General features: G+C 44.2%; 1 protein-coding gene across 11 annotated transcripts in view; it reads right to left on the bottom strand.

The window, feature by feature from the left end:
- Nucleotides 1–16022, bottom strand: part of COL13A1 (collagen type XIII alpha 1 chain) — a 115989-nt gene that overhangs the window by 58663 nt on the left and 41304 nt on the right. For all 11 annotated transcript variants that reach the window (XM_074232442.1, XM_074232439.1, XM_074232438.1 and 8 more), the window contains 4 exons: nt 13441–13557; nt 12963–13004; nt 10767–10793; nt 8215–8250 (listed from right to left, as the gene is read on the bottom strand). In XM_074232442.1, the coding sequence (XP_074088543.1) occupies nt 8215–8250; nt 10767–10793; nt 12963–13004; nt 13441–13557 (222 nt within the window). The remainder of the gene's footprint in view (nt 1–8214; nt 8251–10766; nt 10794–12962; nt 13005–13440; nt 13558–16022) is intronic.

The raw sequence follows: 16022 nt of genomic DNA, 5'->3' as shown, positions 1-16022 counted from the left end.
TAAGAATCCAAGTCTCTTTCTCCTACACCTCAGTAGAGACAGAGTGGTGGCAGTGAAGGGGGTTTTCCCAAACACATCCTCCCACCCCCAAATAGAAAAACTGAATGGGAACCATGGGGCCAAGAATTCTGAGGTTCACACAGACTCATTGTTCTCTGGAGTGGAAGAGGAAGACCGAATGGAGACTGTGAAGCCTGGAGGGGAGGTGGCCAGAAGGCTTGTTGGCTCCCCTCAACCCCCAGCCCCAACGACAAGAACAGACTGTTCTGGAGAGGGGCCTGTAAGAAGGTGCTAGGATCCGCCCCTCCCTCTTCCCCTCCCCCCCAGCTGCCCTTTCTGAAACAGCTTCCTTCCTCTCATTGCTGTTCCTCACCTCTGTTCCCATCCAAGGGTGAGGGAGCCCAAGTCTCAGCTAAGCCCCTGGGTTTTTTCTCTACTTCAATAGAGCAATCGATCAGTATGATTGAAGATGATAGAGGGAATGACCTGGTTCCCAAGGAGGCCAGGAGTTTGGGGGAATGTTGCTGCCTTTTCATCTGAACTGAGATTAGTCAGTCTTAGCTGCTGGCTCTAAGAAGTGATTCCAGAACTAATGAATAGGTGGGCTTTGGAGTTGAGTCTAAGCAGGTGCCAGGAAACCCTTAGCTGGGGACTGTACACAGAACTCTGCCTTCAACCTGAGATCCTGGACCTAGTTCTCTTGAATAGGGAAACTGAGGTCCTCACGGTTTGATGTGATAGCTTAAAAATAAGTTGAATGAATACTAGAAATATTTCTTTTCAGAACTGGAGAAGGAAATGGTGAACTACTCCAGCATCTTTGCCAAGAAAACCTCAAACGGAAGCAAAAAAGTCAGACACAACTGAAATAACTGAACAATAACAAACAAAAATCCTGGAACTCAGTTGGGTGGCAAAAGAAAATATATTTATGTCAAAATGCCAATATATTTATGGTCCCTGAGATACTGAGAGATGGGAGGGATCATGGAGACCATTTAATCCAACTCACTTATTTTACAGATGAGAAAACTGAGGCAGAGGAAAGTCAATTAATCTACTCAAGGTTCTATAGTCATATCAGAAGATCTGAACCCAAGTCCTTTTCATTATACCACTGGGGCCTCAGAAAATCTAATAAGTATAATGGAAAGAGCAATTGGACCTGGGGGACTTGGGTTCAAATTCCAATTCTGCAGTGTGACTGGGCAAATATCTTTTGGTCTCTAGGTTTCCTTCTTTGTAGAATGAAGAGAAGGGGAGGTAGTTTGATAAGATCAGCGTCTCTAAGGACTTTTTTTAGCTTCCCAGGTCTAGGGCTTGGACTAGGGTGGTATGAAAATAATGCTTCTTCCATCTGTGAAGATTGTATTCATCCACCTTTTTTCCCCCCCAGTTGGTTCTTGTCTATATCCTTTTGCCAAATGTTCCTCCAAAGGAAGGAGATTCTACTTGGATACTGGAAGTCTCCTCTAGCTCCCTCAATATTCCAAGGGGTCTTCCATCTGCTGGCCTCTATCTAGCCACATGGCTCTCCTCCCAGCCCAACCCCGCCATGAGCATCCATTCCCTAGGTGACCTCTTAAGCCTGTGTCATCAGGGATGACTTAAGCTGCAGCTGGCTCTCACTCACCATGGACTTCTCCATTACCCTTTGGGTCACCTGCATGTTTGACTCCCCACTAGAGCTTTTGTCTATTCATCAAACCATAGTGTTTCTTTAAACCAAGGGTTTTTCACGGCCCCTGAAGACACCATCAGTCACTAGTTTGCTCCCAGCATTCTGGTTATTGCCTTCCTCTCTCCTTCCCCCATCTGGATAGCTTGTCAATGTAAGGCCTTGGGAGCAAAGCTACTCCAGATGGGGTCTGACCAGGACAGAGGGCAGTGGAACTATACTCCCTCTTCACTTTGTTGCCAAGTCTCAGGGATTGGGCCCCCACCCCATCTCTGATAACTGTCACCTTCTTTTCTCTCGCACAGATGCCATAGTGGTTCAGGCTCTCATCACCTCTCGCCTAGACTATTGCAAAAGTCTCCTAATTGGATTCCCGGCTTCTGGCCTCTTTCCTTGCCAATCCATCCTCCATGCAGATGGCAAAATAATAATTCTGAAGTATAAGTCTGACCACATCATTCCCCTGCTTAGACCTTCAGTGGCTAAAATGCAAACTTAGTTTGGCATTTAAAGCCCATTCATGATCTGGCTGCAGTCAACTCTTCCAGGTTTATGGTACTTTTTTCTCCTTTACCTACTCTATATTCTGGCCAAACTAGAGTATTGGTTCCCCAAACTTAATATTCCAATAGCTTCTCTATGTCTTCTCACTGGCCATTCCCTCATACCCAGGATGGATTCTCTCCATTAGGGATACTGTTTTGAAAATAATGCTTATCGGGTTCCTCACTTTGGACACAGTGAAGCTTAGGTTTGACTACTGCATCCTACCCAAATGGAAACTTGTGGTCCACTAAGAGACTCTGGGTCTATTTCATCAGTGATCCTCACTATCCAGTCACACTTTTCTCATCTTGTACCTGCACAGTTGACTTTTGGGGTCCAAGCACAGAACTTTATACTTCTCCCTATTAAATTTCTTCATACTAGATTAGGTTCCACGCTCTTAACCTACTGAGATTGTTTTTGTCCCAGATTCTACTATCCAACATGTTAGCTATTCCTTCCAGCTTGATGCCATCTGTAAATCTGATAGGGGTGCCAATTATGCCTAATGCATCCTGGGGACAATTAGAGGACTTACTGATTAATGGCGTGCTATGAAAAATCTCCTTCCCCATACCATAATAGCCACTCACTTCAAATGCATTACACACATCACATGCTTTGAAATACAAGTATTGATACAGTCAGAGATAAACTGTTGCCAGCCTTCCAGATAGTTAGAATTTACAGTTTGACGATATGCTCCAAGCCCCCTGAAAGCTGGCCAAGGTTGTAATGTTTTAAACATACTTTATGTCTTGTAACATATTTTAAATAGATTGGCACAATAAATTGTGATCAAATAGATAACACATGGGTGCCTCACCATACGTGCGTGAGCCCGTGGCTGGTGAGTCAAGAGGATCAGTTAGCCCAGGGAGGGGGAGCAGGGGGCTGACTGTTTGGTGCCAAACCTCAGCTTTGATCTCACTGTGTTGGCGGAGACTTGACATATTGGCTAACTAGGCTTTGTGAAAAATAAAAAATGCCAGACCCGTCCTGTCCGATGGCGGGTGGGGGTGGGGGGGGGAGAGGAAGGAAAGGAAGAGGGAGGGACATAACAAATCATTAGCCAACTTTAGAGACTGAAAATATCATTGGTAAGACCCAAATCCCACCCAGAAAAGGACATGGGGGGAGGTATAGAGATGAAGAGGAAAGAGTTGCAGACTGTCAGGAAAGATATCTTAGGCTCTTGGATCTACTACTGATTAGGTATAAGAACTCAGTTTCCCTCTTTTGTCCAATCAGGGGATTGTCCAACTCTGCAAATTTTTTGATTCTTGGTCAATTGACTGGGACAAATTACTGCCTCTGGTGAATCAAAACCCAGATGGCTGACTATTCCACAGTTAGAGAATGGTCACTACTTGTGCCTGGTTTCTCTCCTCACTTTTCCTTCAGCCTCTTACCCTTTTTTCTCCTAAGAAAGAAATTCTCATGATTCTTTGAAGTCATCCCCTTCAGGATGGTAACCCTTTTTGGCCTCCCTGGTTCTGGACAGGGTCCACAGAGGGGAAAAAAGACATGGAACAGAGTATTACTGACTAAGGGGGCAAAGGGCCAATCCATGTTCAGAGGCAGGAAAAAGGAAAAACTTTGATAATCCAGGTCTATCATGTTCAGTTGAGTTCAGTTTAATAAGCAGCTCACTGTCATTCACTCTCTATAATGGGTCAGTAGCTAGGTCTCCTTTCTCCTTTAATATAAACACACCTCTCCTCCTCTCTACCCTCACAGGCAACCTTTCCACTTGGGTCTTCAGCCTCTCTTGTCCAGACTAGTGAGTCTTCCCTCTGCAATCGGTCCTCCATTCAGCTGTCAATGTGATTTTCCTAAAGCCTAAGTCTAATTCTGTCACTCCTTAACCTCCTTGGTGTTTTAATTGTTCAATCATTTTTATTCCTGGCTGACCCTCATTTAGGGTTTTCTTGCCAGAGACTGGAATGACTTGCCATTTCTTCCTCCACTTCATTTTACAGATGAAGAAATTGAGACCCAAATGAGGTTTCAGGCCTGAAGGTATTAGAGTTGAGACTTGAACTCATTTCTCCCAACTTTGGTTCTTGGACTCTTTCCACTACTCACACTCTTCTCCCTGGGAGCTTGGGCCTGAGTTCCATCAGAACACCAAAGCTCTTCTATCTTGCCGGAAGTTGGGAGAGGTAACTAGTGTGCCACAGAGAGAAAGAACATAAGATGAAGAGTTGGAGGACCAGTGGGCATCCCAGCTGGGTGTCTGACTGCCATAGGGCTTTGGACAAGTCCTTTCCCCTCATTGGGTCCTGGTCTCCCCATCTGCGAAATCTAAGTAGGATTCAATGATGTATGAAGCTCCTGCTAGCTCGAGGATCCTGAATCTCAGCTAAGTAATCTCAGAAAGACCCATTAAGACTCCTTCCCGTGATCATTCTGCACTCTCCTTGTCTTTCTGTTTCCCCTCTCCATTTCCCCCACAACTTCCCTTTTCTAGACAAGGGGATGTAGATGGGTAGGAGGCCCCCATTTCCTTGCTCCCATTTTATTCAACTTGGTTTATTTTGGGGGGGTCAATGAAGGGCCCTGTTTTCCTTGGACCAGGACTCTGACTTGGGCTTTCCTTGTAAATATAAATTGTGTAATTGCCCTAATTTAGGATTTTGGGTCTGTATTAAACAAACACAAAGAATACAACAATTCCTATCAACTTCCCTTTTCCCTTGAGACTCATGTTGGTAGGTGCTAGAGATAGGATTTGAACCCAGGACTTCTTTTTTAAAAATATATTTTTCCCAGTAACTAGCATTTACTTTCTCTTGGTTCCATTTCTCCCCTTCCCACTCTATCCAACAAACTTACATAGTGTTTTCAAGTCTAGTACCTTCTCTGCCTTTTCTATCCAAAAAAATGGGCTGGAAAAGATGCTCTCCAAAGTTCTAGCTCCAAATTCTGAGCTTTTATGATCTCTTTGAGTCTCAGGTTCTGAAGCTGTGAGATGGGCATTAATAAGTATACCACCTATGTCACTGGATTCTTTTAAAGTCTTCTAGGAATAGGAGTTGTTATAAGGTTGGTCCAATCCCATGGCTCCTCCTAAGGCTGTGAGCTGCCACAATGTTGGGCAGCCAGATCATATAGTTGGACTACATAAGTTCCTATCTAATCTGTGTCTTTCATTGAGGTGATCCCTCAACCTAAAGCCACAGAATTCAGAAAAGAGCCCGAGGACCATCTGATATGATTGCTCCCTGAATGGGAGTCCCTTCTGTGACAAATGGTGCTCTAGGCTTCTTCTTTAAGATTCCTGGAAGGAGAGAACTCACTCCTTTTCCCTGTAGCACATTGTTCTTTGACAGCTCTCTCACTGGAAAGTTTTTTGCCATCTCCACCCTAAATCTGCCTCTTTACAGAGTCAATTCTCTTGGTTCTGTCCTCCAGGGCCAAGCAGAAAAAGATTAATTCAACTTCTAATGCAAGGTCAGGGTAACCTCTGGCCTGCCACTGTGAAATCATTATGTCTGGTGTTGCCAAGGCAGCTACAGGTGGGCTTCAAAATTCAATAAATCTTGGAGTTTTTAGGGCTAGGATTTTTTAAGTTGATAATTTTCTATGGCTGCAAATAATATTATAAATGGAAAAAAAAGTTTCTCCACCCCTGTTCTGATGCAATGACTTTTGAAATACTCAAAAACCATACTAGGTGGGTCAGACTGGTCCTAGTAAACGAGAAAAGACCAAGACTTTCACATTTATGGAATTGTGTTCTTCCCTGCCACAAGATTTCACCAAGCGGTACACCAAGGGGTACAATCTCTGATAGCACCACAAGCTACTGCATGGGTGAGCCAGCCTTCCATTCTCCATTAGCAGGAAATGGTGATTCTAGCAGCAGGTACACATGCCTCCCAGCTACCAGGGTCATGGCAGCACTAGAGCCCTGTTCCCTCTGCAAAGGGCCGGATGACTGTTAATGGGAAAACCGACAGTTTGCAGAAAGGGAAGGTAGTAAATTTTGTGAGTTTGCATGAATGGATGGAGGGGTCCATGGGGGCTATAATTTTCACTTCCTGACATAACACAAACTTCTCAGTTTATGCAGAACTAATTAAAGATCTCTCAGGCCTCACCATTCCACCTCCCGCCTTCCATAAAACACTGCAGTGATGGCAGCCCTCCCCATTATAAGGCACAAAGAATGCACGTCTCTGGCGCTCTTTGCCATTCTCCCTGTCCCTTGCATCCCCTCTGCTTCCTGGCTCCTTTCTTAAAGGTTCCCACTCCTGGAGGGTTCCCAGGATCTGCCTCAAGGGCAGGGCCATTCCCTATCCAATGAGAATGGGCAAGGTGATAAAGAATTACACATTGCAGAAAATCAGAGATTCTGAGAGGGAAGGGACTTGAAATGTCCCTTAGAATTTGAGAGTCCAACCCATAGCCCAAAGGAATCTCCAAACAAACACACCAACAAGTGGTTCTCCTGCTGCTTCTTGAAGACCTCCCAGGATGGACAGTCCATCCTCTTTCAAGGCAGCAGATCCACTTTAGGACAATTCTAACTTTTTCCTGTCATTCAACCTAAATTGCTCTCGGTTTAGTTTCCACCCTTCTGGGTCCTTCAAAAGAAGACCAATCCCTCTTCCTTATAATCCCCTTTTACAAGATATTTCTCTCCTCCTCCCCCTACTTCTACCAGTTGTCTTTTTTTTTAAACTAAACCTTCACATTTCCTTTGGTTCATTTTCTACCCCACACCACCCAATCCACCCCTTTTTATAGTCTTCATTTTAACAGTGTGATTCCTCACAAAATACCCAAGCTGGATACTTGAACCCAGTTCTCATGTCCTTATGGAATTCTCATCTTCAAACTGGTCATCCTTCAGTCAGTTCTGACTAGAAACCTTCCAAGTCCTTCCCCATTCTAATTACTCTTCTCTGGAGACTTCCCAGCTTATCAATGTCCTACTTAAACCAAAGAACATAATACCCAGATGAGGTTTGATGAGGGCAGCATATAAAAGGATTATATCACAAAAGGTTGAGGTTTGTAAAACACTTTATAAATATTATCTCATTTGATCCTCATCACAACCCTGAGAGGTAAGGTTTAGCCATTTTACAGTTAAGGAAACTGAGACAGGCAAAGACAATTAGCCCCATTTTACAGTTAAGGAAACTGAGACAGGCAGAGGTGAAGTGACTCCCAGGTTTGTGGTGAGGATCAAATGAAATTGCATTTGTAAAATTTTGCAAACCTTTAAAGAATGATGTGATTGCTAGTTATTAGCTCCATCAATTTAGTAGCCTTCCTTGTTCCAGGGTACCCTGAGGCCTCATCTCCTTCATGTGATAGAGCTTTTCTGCCAGTCACTTTGGGAGACTGGCAGTTTGATTGTTATTACCCCCATTCTTCAAAGAAGTGGTTCATGTCCCTATTTCTCAGTCCCAAAGCTAACAAGTGTCAGTCTAAATTTGCCCCCAGATCTCTTGGCTCCTGGTCCATCCATCACTCTTTCCACTACACTACAAACCTTTCAAACTATAGAAGAGATTACTGTCTTCATTGAAGGCTCAGGCACCATCTGCCATTATGGCAGATGGGTGGGCTCATCCAGATCGAGTGGCCTCCCATAAGCACAGAATGTCCTCCCTGAAAGAACACTCAGATGTCCCCTGATCCATTCTCATTTTACAGATGAGTGAACTGAGGCCAGAGAGTGGGCACACAGCCAATGAATCATTGAGAAAGAAATAGAACCTGGGCTCTATCCAGTTCATCAAAAGTGACTGGAGATATGGGTGGAGGGGATAATGCTGAGAAGAATTGATAGTTTCAATCAGCTGTTTAAATATCATTGATAGTGCCAATTTTTGAGTCTTGGGTGGTCAACATGGAATTGCCTCGGGACATTTCATAAACATTTGTTTTGGCTGTGCCCCCTTTGCTCCCCCCACACGGCCCATTCCTCCCATCATTCCTTCCCCCCCCACACACACACCCTTCCCCCTGACCTTTCGTCCATGATATCCCTGAATTCCTGGGTCTCCCTGCCAAAACAAAGAAAAGACTATAAGGAAGATGATGCTCATGAGCAGAGAGAAAAGCTGTTTATCAGTGATCCAGCCCTAGGCTGAAGGTCCTAAGGACTTCCTGGCTGAGACAACCATTTATTTTTCTCACCCAGCTCTTGGCCCCACAAACTCTCAGAGCTGGAAGGACTTTGGGATACATGTGGCCAAACCGGTGTGTGAACTTGTCAACATCCATGTGGGGTGGGTCACCCAGACCTTTCTGGAAGAACGCCAATGCCCAGGCACTGAGAGCTCCCAAGAAAACCTAGTCTCCTTGGAAAGAACTTGAATTATTGGGAAGTTTTCCTCATATTGAGCTGAAGTTCGCTTCCCCGCATCTGTTTCCCCATTGCTCTCAGTTCTGTCTTTGGGCCAAGCAAAACAAGTTTAATCCTTTTTTCACGTGAAAACTCTCTCCTCTCCCCTCCCCCTTCCACTTCTCCCACTTGAGTCTTTTTTTTTAAGCAAATCACCATTTCCTTTGGTTTGCTTTCTAGTTCTCTCTAGGTTTTTTTCTGGTCACCCCTTTTTTATGTCCTTCATCTTAACAGCATGCTTCCTCACAAAGTAGCCAAACTGGAAGGGACCTCAGAGGTCATCTTATTCAATGGATACCTAAAATACGACGTCTAGAACTCAAAAGAATCTTTCAAATGGCTTCTGATAAGGGTGGAGTATATACCTCTCTCATTCCGGATGCCCTGAAGCCTAAGAGCACAAGAACCAGCTGTGTCAGACTCTTGACTCATTGAAGTCGTTAAAATGATGACTCCTTATGTCAAGCCAACAGGGGAACCCAATCTTAGTCTTTCTCAACAAGCAAGATCCTTTCCTTCTGTTTCTACTTGTATTCCATTTGGATTAGTCATTCTTGGATTATGGAAATAAAAATTAGGGACTCCTCACTATTCTTTGCACACACTTGGTGGCATCTTTGAATCACTCCAATTTATATCTGTTCTTCAAGATTCACATCAAATTCCATCCACCATCATTACAAGCCTGACCTTTATTATCTAGACTCCCTCGTTGGGGTTCTGGTTGGGCATTTTTCTATTCTAGGCTGAGGTATAGCAGAAAACCAACTCAACCAGGAGTCAAAAGACCCACATTTTAGAGTTCTGCCTCTTTGACCTAAGTTAGCTTGTGTGGCCCTTGGGAAATTACTTAGCCTTTTTAGGTCTCCATTCGCTCATATATTAAATAAGAGGGTTGGCATAGATGATGTCTAATCATCTTTATTATTCAGCTTTAAGATTCCAGAGTATAGGGAACAGAGGGTTTGGATTAGCAATCAGAAGACAAGCTTACATTCTGGTTATTTAACTTACTAGCCTAGGCAATGGAGAAAACCTTTTATGTAACCCTATGGAGTAAGGAATATTAGTTGTGTCATTATCTCTATTGGACAGCTGAGGAAACTGAGGCTCAGAGAGGCTAAATATGACCATTTGTTAGAGTTCTTGTCTCTAGGTTTTAAGGCTAACCCCTTCTGTTTCCTGTTCTGGCATTTAATCATAAGAATGTGGCTTGCAATATGTGGATTCAGTTCCCCCATTTTAAAATTGAGATGGGTGAACTAGAAGGTTTCCAAAACTAAGACTTTCAGGGAAATATCACAAATCACCCTTAGGACAAATTGCATAAAGCAAGCTCCCAGATGATGCTATTGCTCAAGGATGAGCATGGGGTGTGTGTGTGTGTGTGTGTGTGTGTTTTATAGGGCAGGATAGAACTAAATTCTCTTCCCTGAGGCAAAGCCCCAGTGACCACAGACTAGTTCTAATTCTGCTTGGGGATCACTCCCATGTCTAACCATCTTTTGTTATTCCACAGGCTCTTTCAGCTCTGACATTTATTGTAATTTAGGTGTTTTGTGTGCTCTAATCTTTTGATTTTCCCAAAGTGTGGTAGGGAACAAAGCACTGAGCTAGGGGTCAGGAGACCTGGACTCAAGTATGGCCTTCCTTGGCTACGTGATTTTTGGGGAAATTGCTCCCTGCTCTCTCTGGAGTTAATGAACTATCAGTCAAAGTAGGTCTTTAGGCAAAATTAGCAATAACTGTAACAATTTTCATTTCTGTTAAATTAAAAGATTGGACTGGGTGATCTTGATGGTCCCTTCCAGCAATATAGCTTTCTCTGATCAGCATGGTTTCTCTGAGTACAGGGGCATTCCTTATAATCCTTTTATAATTTCAATGTAACTAGTATGGAGCTGGGTAAAGAGTAGATGCTGAATGAATATTGGGGAATTGATTGATTTCCCAGATGGTTTTGATGTCAGCTAAAACTGGATTATTCTTTGTGCCACTGGCCAGATGAAATACCACCATGAGCCCCATCTCATCAACTCCAGGGTTCTCTCTCTTTTCTTCTCTCCCCCTCCTTTTCTTCTGTCATCTCTGTCTCTTTCTCTCTTCCCCCCCTCCCCCTTCCTCCTTCCCTCTCCCTGCCAATCGCAGGCCACCATATTGCTTCATTGCTCTCACCTTTGGTCCAGGAGATCCAGGCAAGCCCTGTAGAAGACAAGAACAGTATGAGACAATCTTTCTTCCTTAAGTGGTTTGCAACAGTAAAGTTTATTTTGGGGAGGAGAGAAAGGAAGACTGGCAATCCCCCAGAGGCACCTTGAACATGGTGTACACAAGGTAATGTTGGCAAGAGGAAAGAATACTGAATCACTCAGGAGACTGAAGTTCTGGATTTCAGTCTTGGTTCTATCATTTCTTAGCTGTGCAACCATGGACAAATCTGTTCTCTGGGAGGTGGCTTCCTCTTTTTTGAGATGTGAGGCTGAAGCAAAGAATTTATACAGTCTCTTCTGGCTCTACCATTCTTTGGTTTGAAAATTACTCAAAAGAAATTGGTTGGTATAAAACTAAGGCAAAGTGAAATACAGAGACGAACAGTATATATGAAGATCACAAAGCAATGGAAATAAAAGCAAATCACCAAAAAGAAATCTAGGTCTTGCTTTGGTTAACTGCAAACCCCAGAATGGCCTTGTAGAGCAGTTGATGAAGCATACTTCTCTCCTTTCAACAGAGAGATGGGGGACACTTGGGCGTACTGCATACATTATTAGATGAACTTAGAACTTAGCTAAGTGCTTACTTAATATAAGGGTTGGTACCTAGTAGATGCTCAACAAATATTTATTGCTTGGTTGACTGAGGTCATTATTTCAGATGATTTTTCAGGACATGTTTTTCAAGTTATAAGGGAGGGCTCAATTTGAAGTGAAGAGGTTTATCTAGAAAGTAGAATATAAAAACCAAAGGAATCAATAAAACTTATTTTTTAAAAACAACTGGCTGGTACAGGGCTAGGGGCACACTCATAGAGAGCCAATTCTCCATTCTGCATATCATAGATCTAGGGTCTACAAGGGACCCTAGGGGTCATCTAGTTTAAACTTCCTATCTTCCAAATGAGGTAAATGAGCCCAAGAAGTGAGAACAAGGTGAGAACCAAATGGGAAGAAGTCAAAGATGAATTTCATCCACAGCCTTCCATATGGGCCCCCCAGGAGATCTAAGATCACCTTTCCCTAGAAGATTGAAAAGGGTGAAGAGACTCCTGATGTTTATAAGCTGAATATATCAAGAGGAGGTATTCCAAGAGACTTAAGGGCCCTGAGAGATCATTTGGCCCAACCTCCTCCTTTTATAGGTAAAGAAATGAGGCCCTGAGAGGAAAGGAGACTTATTAAAGTCCCAAGGGAACTACCTGGGGACAGGGAATGTTTTTTTTTTTTTGTGAAAATGGGCAAGATCATCTTTGGAAATGGAACAATTTGGTTTGGTTTGGTTCAAGTCCACACCTCTCCTCCCCACATCCTCCCTCCCCTCAATCTTGCCTATTTCCAAGTTCAGATCCTTTCCTAAAATCCAACTTCTTCCAGCAGTTCAGGTTTCCTGAAACTATTTCTGAATGTACTCAAGTCCCAAGGGCCGTGCTTTTGGCAGCTGTTCCCACCATCTCCTGGAAGGGATGGCTGTATTTTCTCTCGGGTGAAGGACACTTCCAAGGAACAAGTAGGGAACTTGGGAGAGGATAACAATGTGACTCTGCTTGGAGCCATAGTGGGTAGGGATGGAAGACTGGAACCAAAGGAAAGATGACTCCCTTGGCCTTGGCTCTAGATTCACATGTGGATTATGATCAGTTCTGTCTCTGATGCTATATCATATCAATAGGCTGGGTCCTGGGGTTTGAACTAGATTAGATTACTGGATCTAGTCTGAATTTTAGAGCTCTTTTATGTAACCCTATAGAGGAAGGGATTTTAGTTTTGTCATTATCCCTATTGGACAGCTGAGGAAACTGAGACTCAGAGAGGCTAAATATGACCATTGCCCATGTTAGAGTCCTTGTCTCTAGGTTCCAAGGCTAACACCTTCGGTTTCCCGTTCTGGCATTTAACCATAAGAATGTGACTTGCAACACGTGGGCTTTGAAAACCCCATGACCCTACTAACATTCCTAATGATCTGTAGTTGGAAAGCAGCTCCATCTGGAGGCGGGGGATGTCCTAGATGACTTCTACATTGGATCCCCTCTAGTGTCCTATTGCTCTTCTCTGGCTCATTTAAGGGGCTCTCTCCACATGCTCCGGTGACCTCTGACAACTGATCCGAGATTCGATTGGCAGAGAGGCCTCAAAGAACTGCATAGAAACCTACCTTTCCATCTTTGCCTGGCTTTCCTGGCTCTCCTGCTTTGCCCTGTGATCCAAGAGAGAGATAGAAAGAATATTAGAGACTCACTGGGTTGTGGTTGCCCACTTCTAACTAAACCCAAAAGACCAGAGATCATTTTCAAGGTAGCCCCTTGGCCCTGGAGACTGGGACCAACTGAAGAATGTGAAATGGGATTCCTGGTTTCTGGTCAGTCCTAGCCTTAATGTTACCGTCACCCTTGGAAGACCCCTAATCAAACCCATGAATGGGTGGAATGATGCTGGCATTTCTTCAGGCTAATAATTTGAAAGGTGAAAGGGCAGATGATTTCTTTAGGTTCCCCCAATCTCACTGGTCCTCATTTAGGTTTCTTTCTGCCAGGCAGGAGGAATAGGGACTGGCAGTGGGGGCCTGGTGACTACGTGAGAAGTTACAGAGAAGGATGATGAGATGAGAATGATGAGAAAAGGATCATACTTACAGGTGGCCCCATAGGCCCTGGCTCTCCTGGATTACCGAGAGGTCCAATTGGCCCAGCAGGTCCAGGGGGACCAGGTGGCCCAGGGGGGCCTTGGATGCCTGCTTGTCCCTGTTCACCCTGAGGTTCATGAAAACAAGGAGTTAGAAGATGAGGACTCCCCCTCCCCATTGTGTCGTGCACCCCAGGGAAGCCTCAGCCCTCCAGTGGGGACGATGAAGGTGATGGTGATGATTGTGAGGAAGGAGGTGAGGATAGTGATATTGGTGGTCACATGCAGGAAGAAGTATGGTAGTCAGAGGAAGAGAGCCAGGAACACCAGGTCCCCAAATGGGACATGGGCAGGGGCACTCCCAGACTGGCCTTTTCCCAACTGGTTCTAGTGAGCGAAGTTTGATTGCCCAGGGAGGTCCAGACAAAGTTGTTAATGTCACATCAGACAATGTCATTTTCTGAATTAAATTTGTGGGCAAATACCTTGACTTCATTTTTTTAATCTTATGACAATTATCTTTTTCCTGAAGTAAACAATAAGTTTCAGTGGCCTAAATTGGCCTTCCGTCTTCTCCTGTAGGGCAAGACTCTAGGATTGATGATTGGAAGTTATACTGAAGCTGATTTTTGGAGTAATAGAAGGGAAAAATTCCTAACAAATTCTAACTGGCCTCAAATGGAACAGATTGTGTTGGAAAGTTTTGAGTTCCTCATCACCAGAGGTCCTTGAGCAAAAACTGAATGTTATCAAGGGGATTCAGTGCTTTGGTCCAGGGCTGGACTTGATGGTCTAGAGATCCATCTGAGGTCCCTCCTAAATGAAATCTAGATGACTGAGGTCCCTTTCAACTTGTAGACACAATATTCATAGATTTACCTTCAAGGTGATCCTGGTCAGGGGTGTGTGTGTGTGTGTGTGTGTGTGTGTGTGTGTGTGACTAGCACCTTTCCTCTAGCATTCTCCCAATTGGTCATTCCTCCTCCTTCACTTATTTGATAGTCTAAGATGGTGGATTGAGGAGTAGCATATTAAAGGACCAAGAGTGGATGGGTCTGGAATTGGGAAAGTTGAGGTCAAGTTCACCTTTAGCCTATTACCTGTGTGACCCTGGGTGATGCATCGAATCTCTCTAGGTCTCTGAGAATCTCACATGGAATCTCAGAGTGAGAAGTGACTTCAGAAGGCAATTAGTCCCACTGATCATATCTTAGGAAATCTCTCCATCACAATTCTCAATGGGAGGCCATCCAGCTTCCACTAAAAACCCTTGCAATGGGTCACACATTTTGAAGGGGCCTTAAAACCTTTTCCAGGAGGAAGACCAGAATACTTTGCAAAGCTCTACCTAAGGATCTGTTGCAGTTCCAATTATTCTGATTTTACTGAGGAGGAAACTGAGGTGCAGAGAAATTAAGGCACTTAGTTGCCTGTGGTTCCACATCTCCTAATAATAAAGAGTACTTTTTAAGATTTAAAAAGTATGTAACAAAATTTTCTCATTTGATCCTCACAACAAACCAGAGAGGAAGGGCTGCTATCACACCCATTTTACAGATAAGAGAGCTGAGGCTGAATGACTCATTCAGAGTCCCACAGAGAGGAAGTATCTATCTGAGGTCAGATTCGAACTCGGTTCTTCCTGATTCCAGGCCCAGTGCTCTTTACATGGACCATCTAGTCACCTATACTATCTGGGAAGGTGCCTGACTTGGGTCTCCTGGCTCTAAATTACATGTTCTTGCTCTGATTCCTCCATAACCTTTTTTTTTTTTTTTTGAGGTTTCTGCAAGGCAAACGGGGTTAAGTGGCTTGCCCAGGTCCACACAGCTAGGTAATTATTAAGTGTCTGAGACCAGATTTGAACCCAGGTACTCCTGACTCCAAGGCCAGTGCTTTATCCACTACGCCACCTAGCTGCCCCCCTCCACAACCTTCTTAAGACAGCCCGTTCTGGTTTAGAGCAGTTCTACTGGTCAGGAAGTTTGCCCTCATCTCAAGAAGATGCTATCTCAGTGAAGCCCCATCAATTCATCACTGCTCCCTGTTTGGCCCCATGGGGCTAAGTGGAAAAAATTGTCATTCCGCCTGAATATGGCCATGCCATCCTCCCCCTCCTCCAAGTTTTCCCTCTTTAGGCTAAATATCCCAACTGATCCAAGAGGATCCTGAAAGCCCCTTTGGAGCTGGAGATTTTATGATGCTATGATTCGCTGGCAAGATCATCCTATGTGCTTCCCAAGGAAGACAAGCGCAGTGTGTGTGGCTATGTGTGTGTGTGTGTGTGTGTGTGTGTGTGTGCGTGTGTGTGTTACTGGGGAGCCTGGGCAGGGGGGAATTCGAGCCCTTTCAAGCTTGGAACTTGGAGTGTACCCTTATATGGAGCATTGAAAGCCACTCTCCGGCAGACATGTAGCTAGCTCACATACTTTCTCCATGACCTCCGAAGAAATGATCCAAGCTTAGTTCTTGGAAGAAGAAGCCAAATGAAATACCAGCTCTGTCTGGTTTAGGGCCAAGAGCTGGGGGCTGATGATAAGGGACCCTAGGTTCTGGAACCAGTTCTAGCTTTACCCAAATACTTGTCTTGGGT

Source organism: Macrotis lagotis, chromosome 4 (assembly GCF_037893015.1).
Source record: "Macrotis lagotis isolate mMagLag1 chromosome 4, bilby.v1.9.chrom.fasta, whole genome shotgun sequence".
NCBI classification, from domain to species: domain Eukaryota; kingdom Metazoa; phylum Chordata; class Mammalia; order Peramelemorphia; family Peramelidae; genus Macrotis; species Macrotis lagotis.
This window is presented reverse-complemented; position numbering and strand designations above follow the sequence as displayed.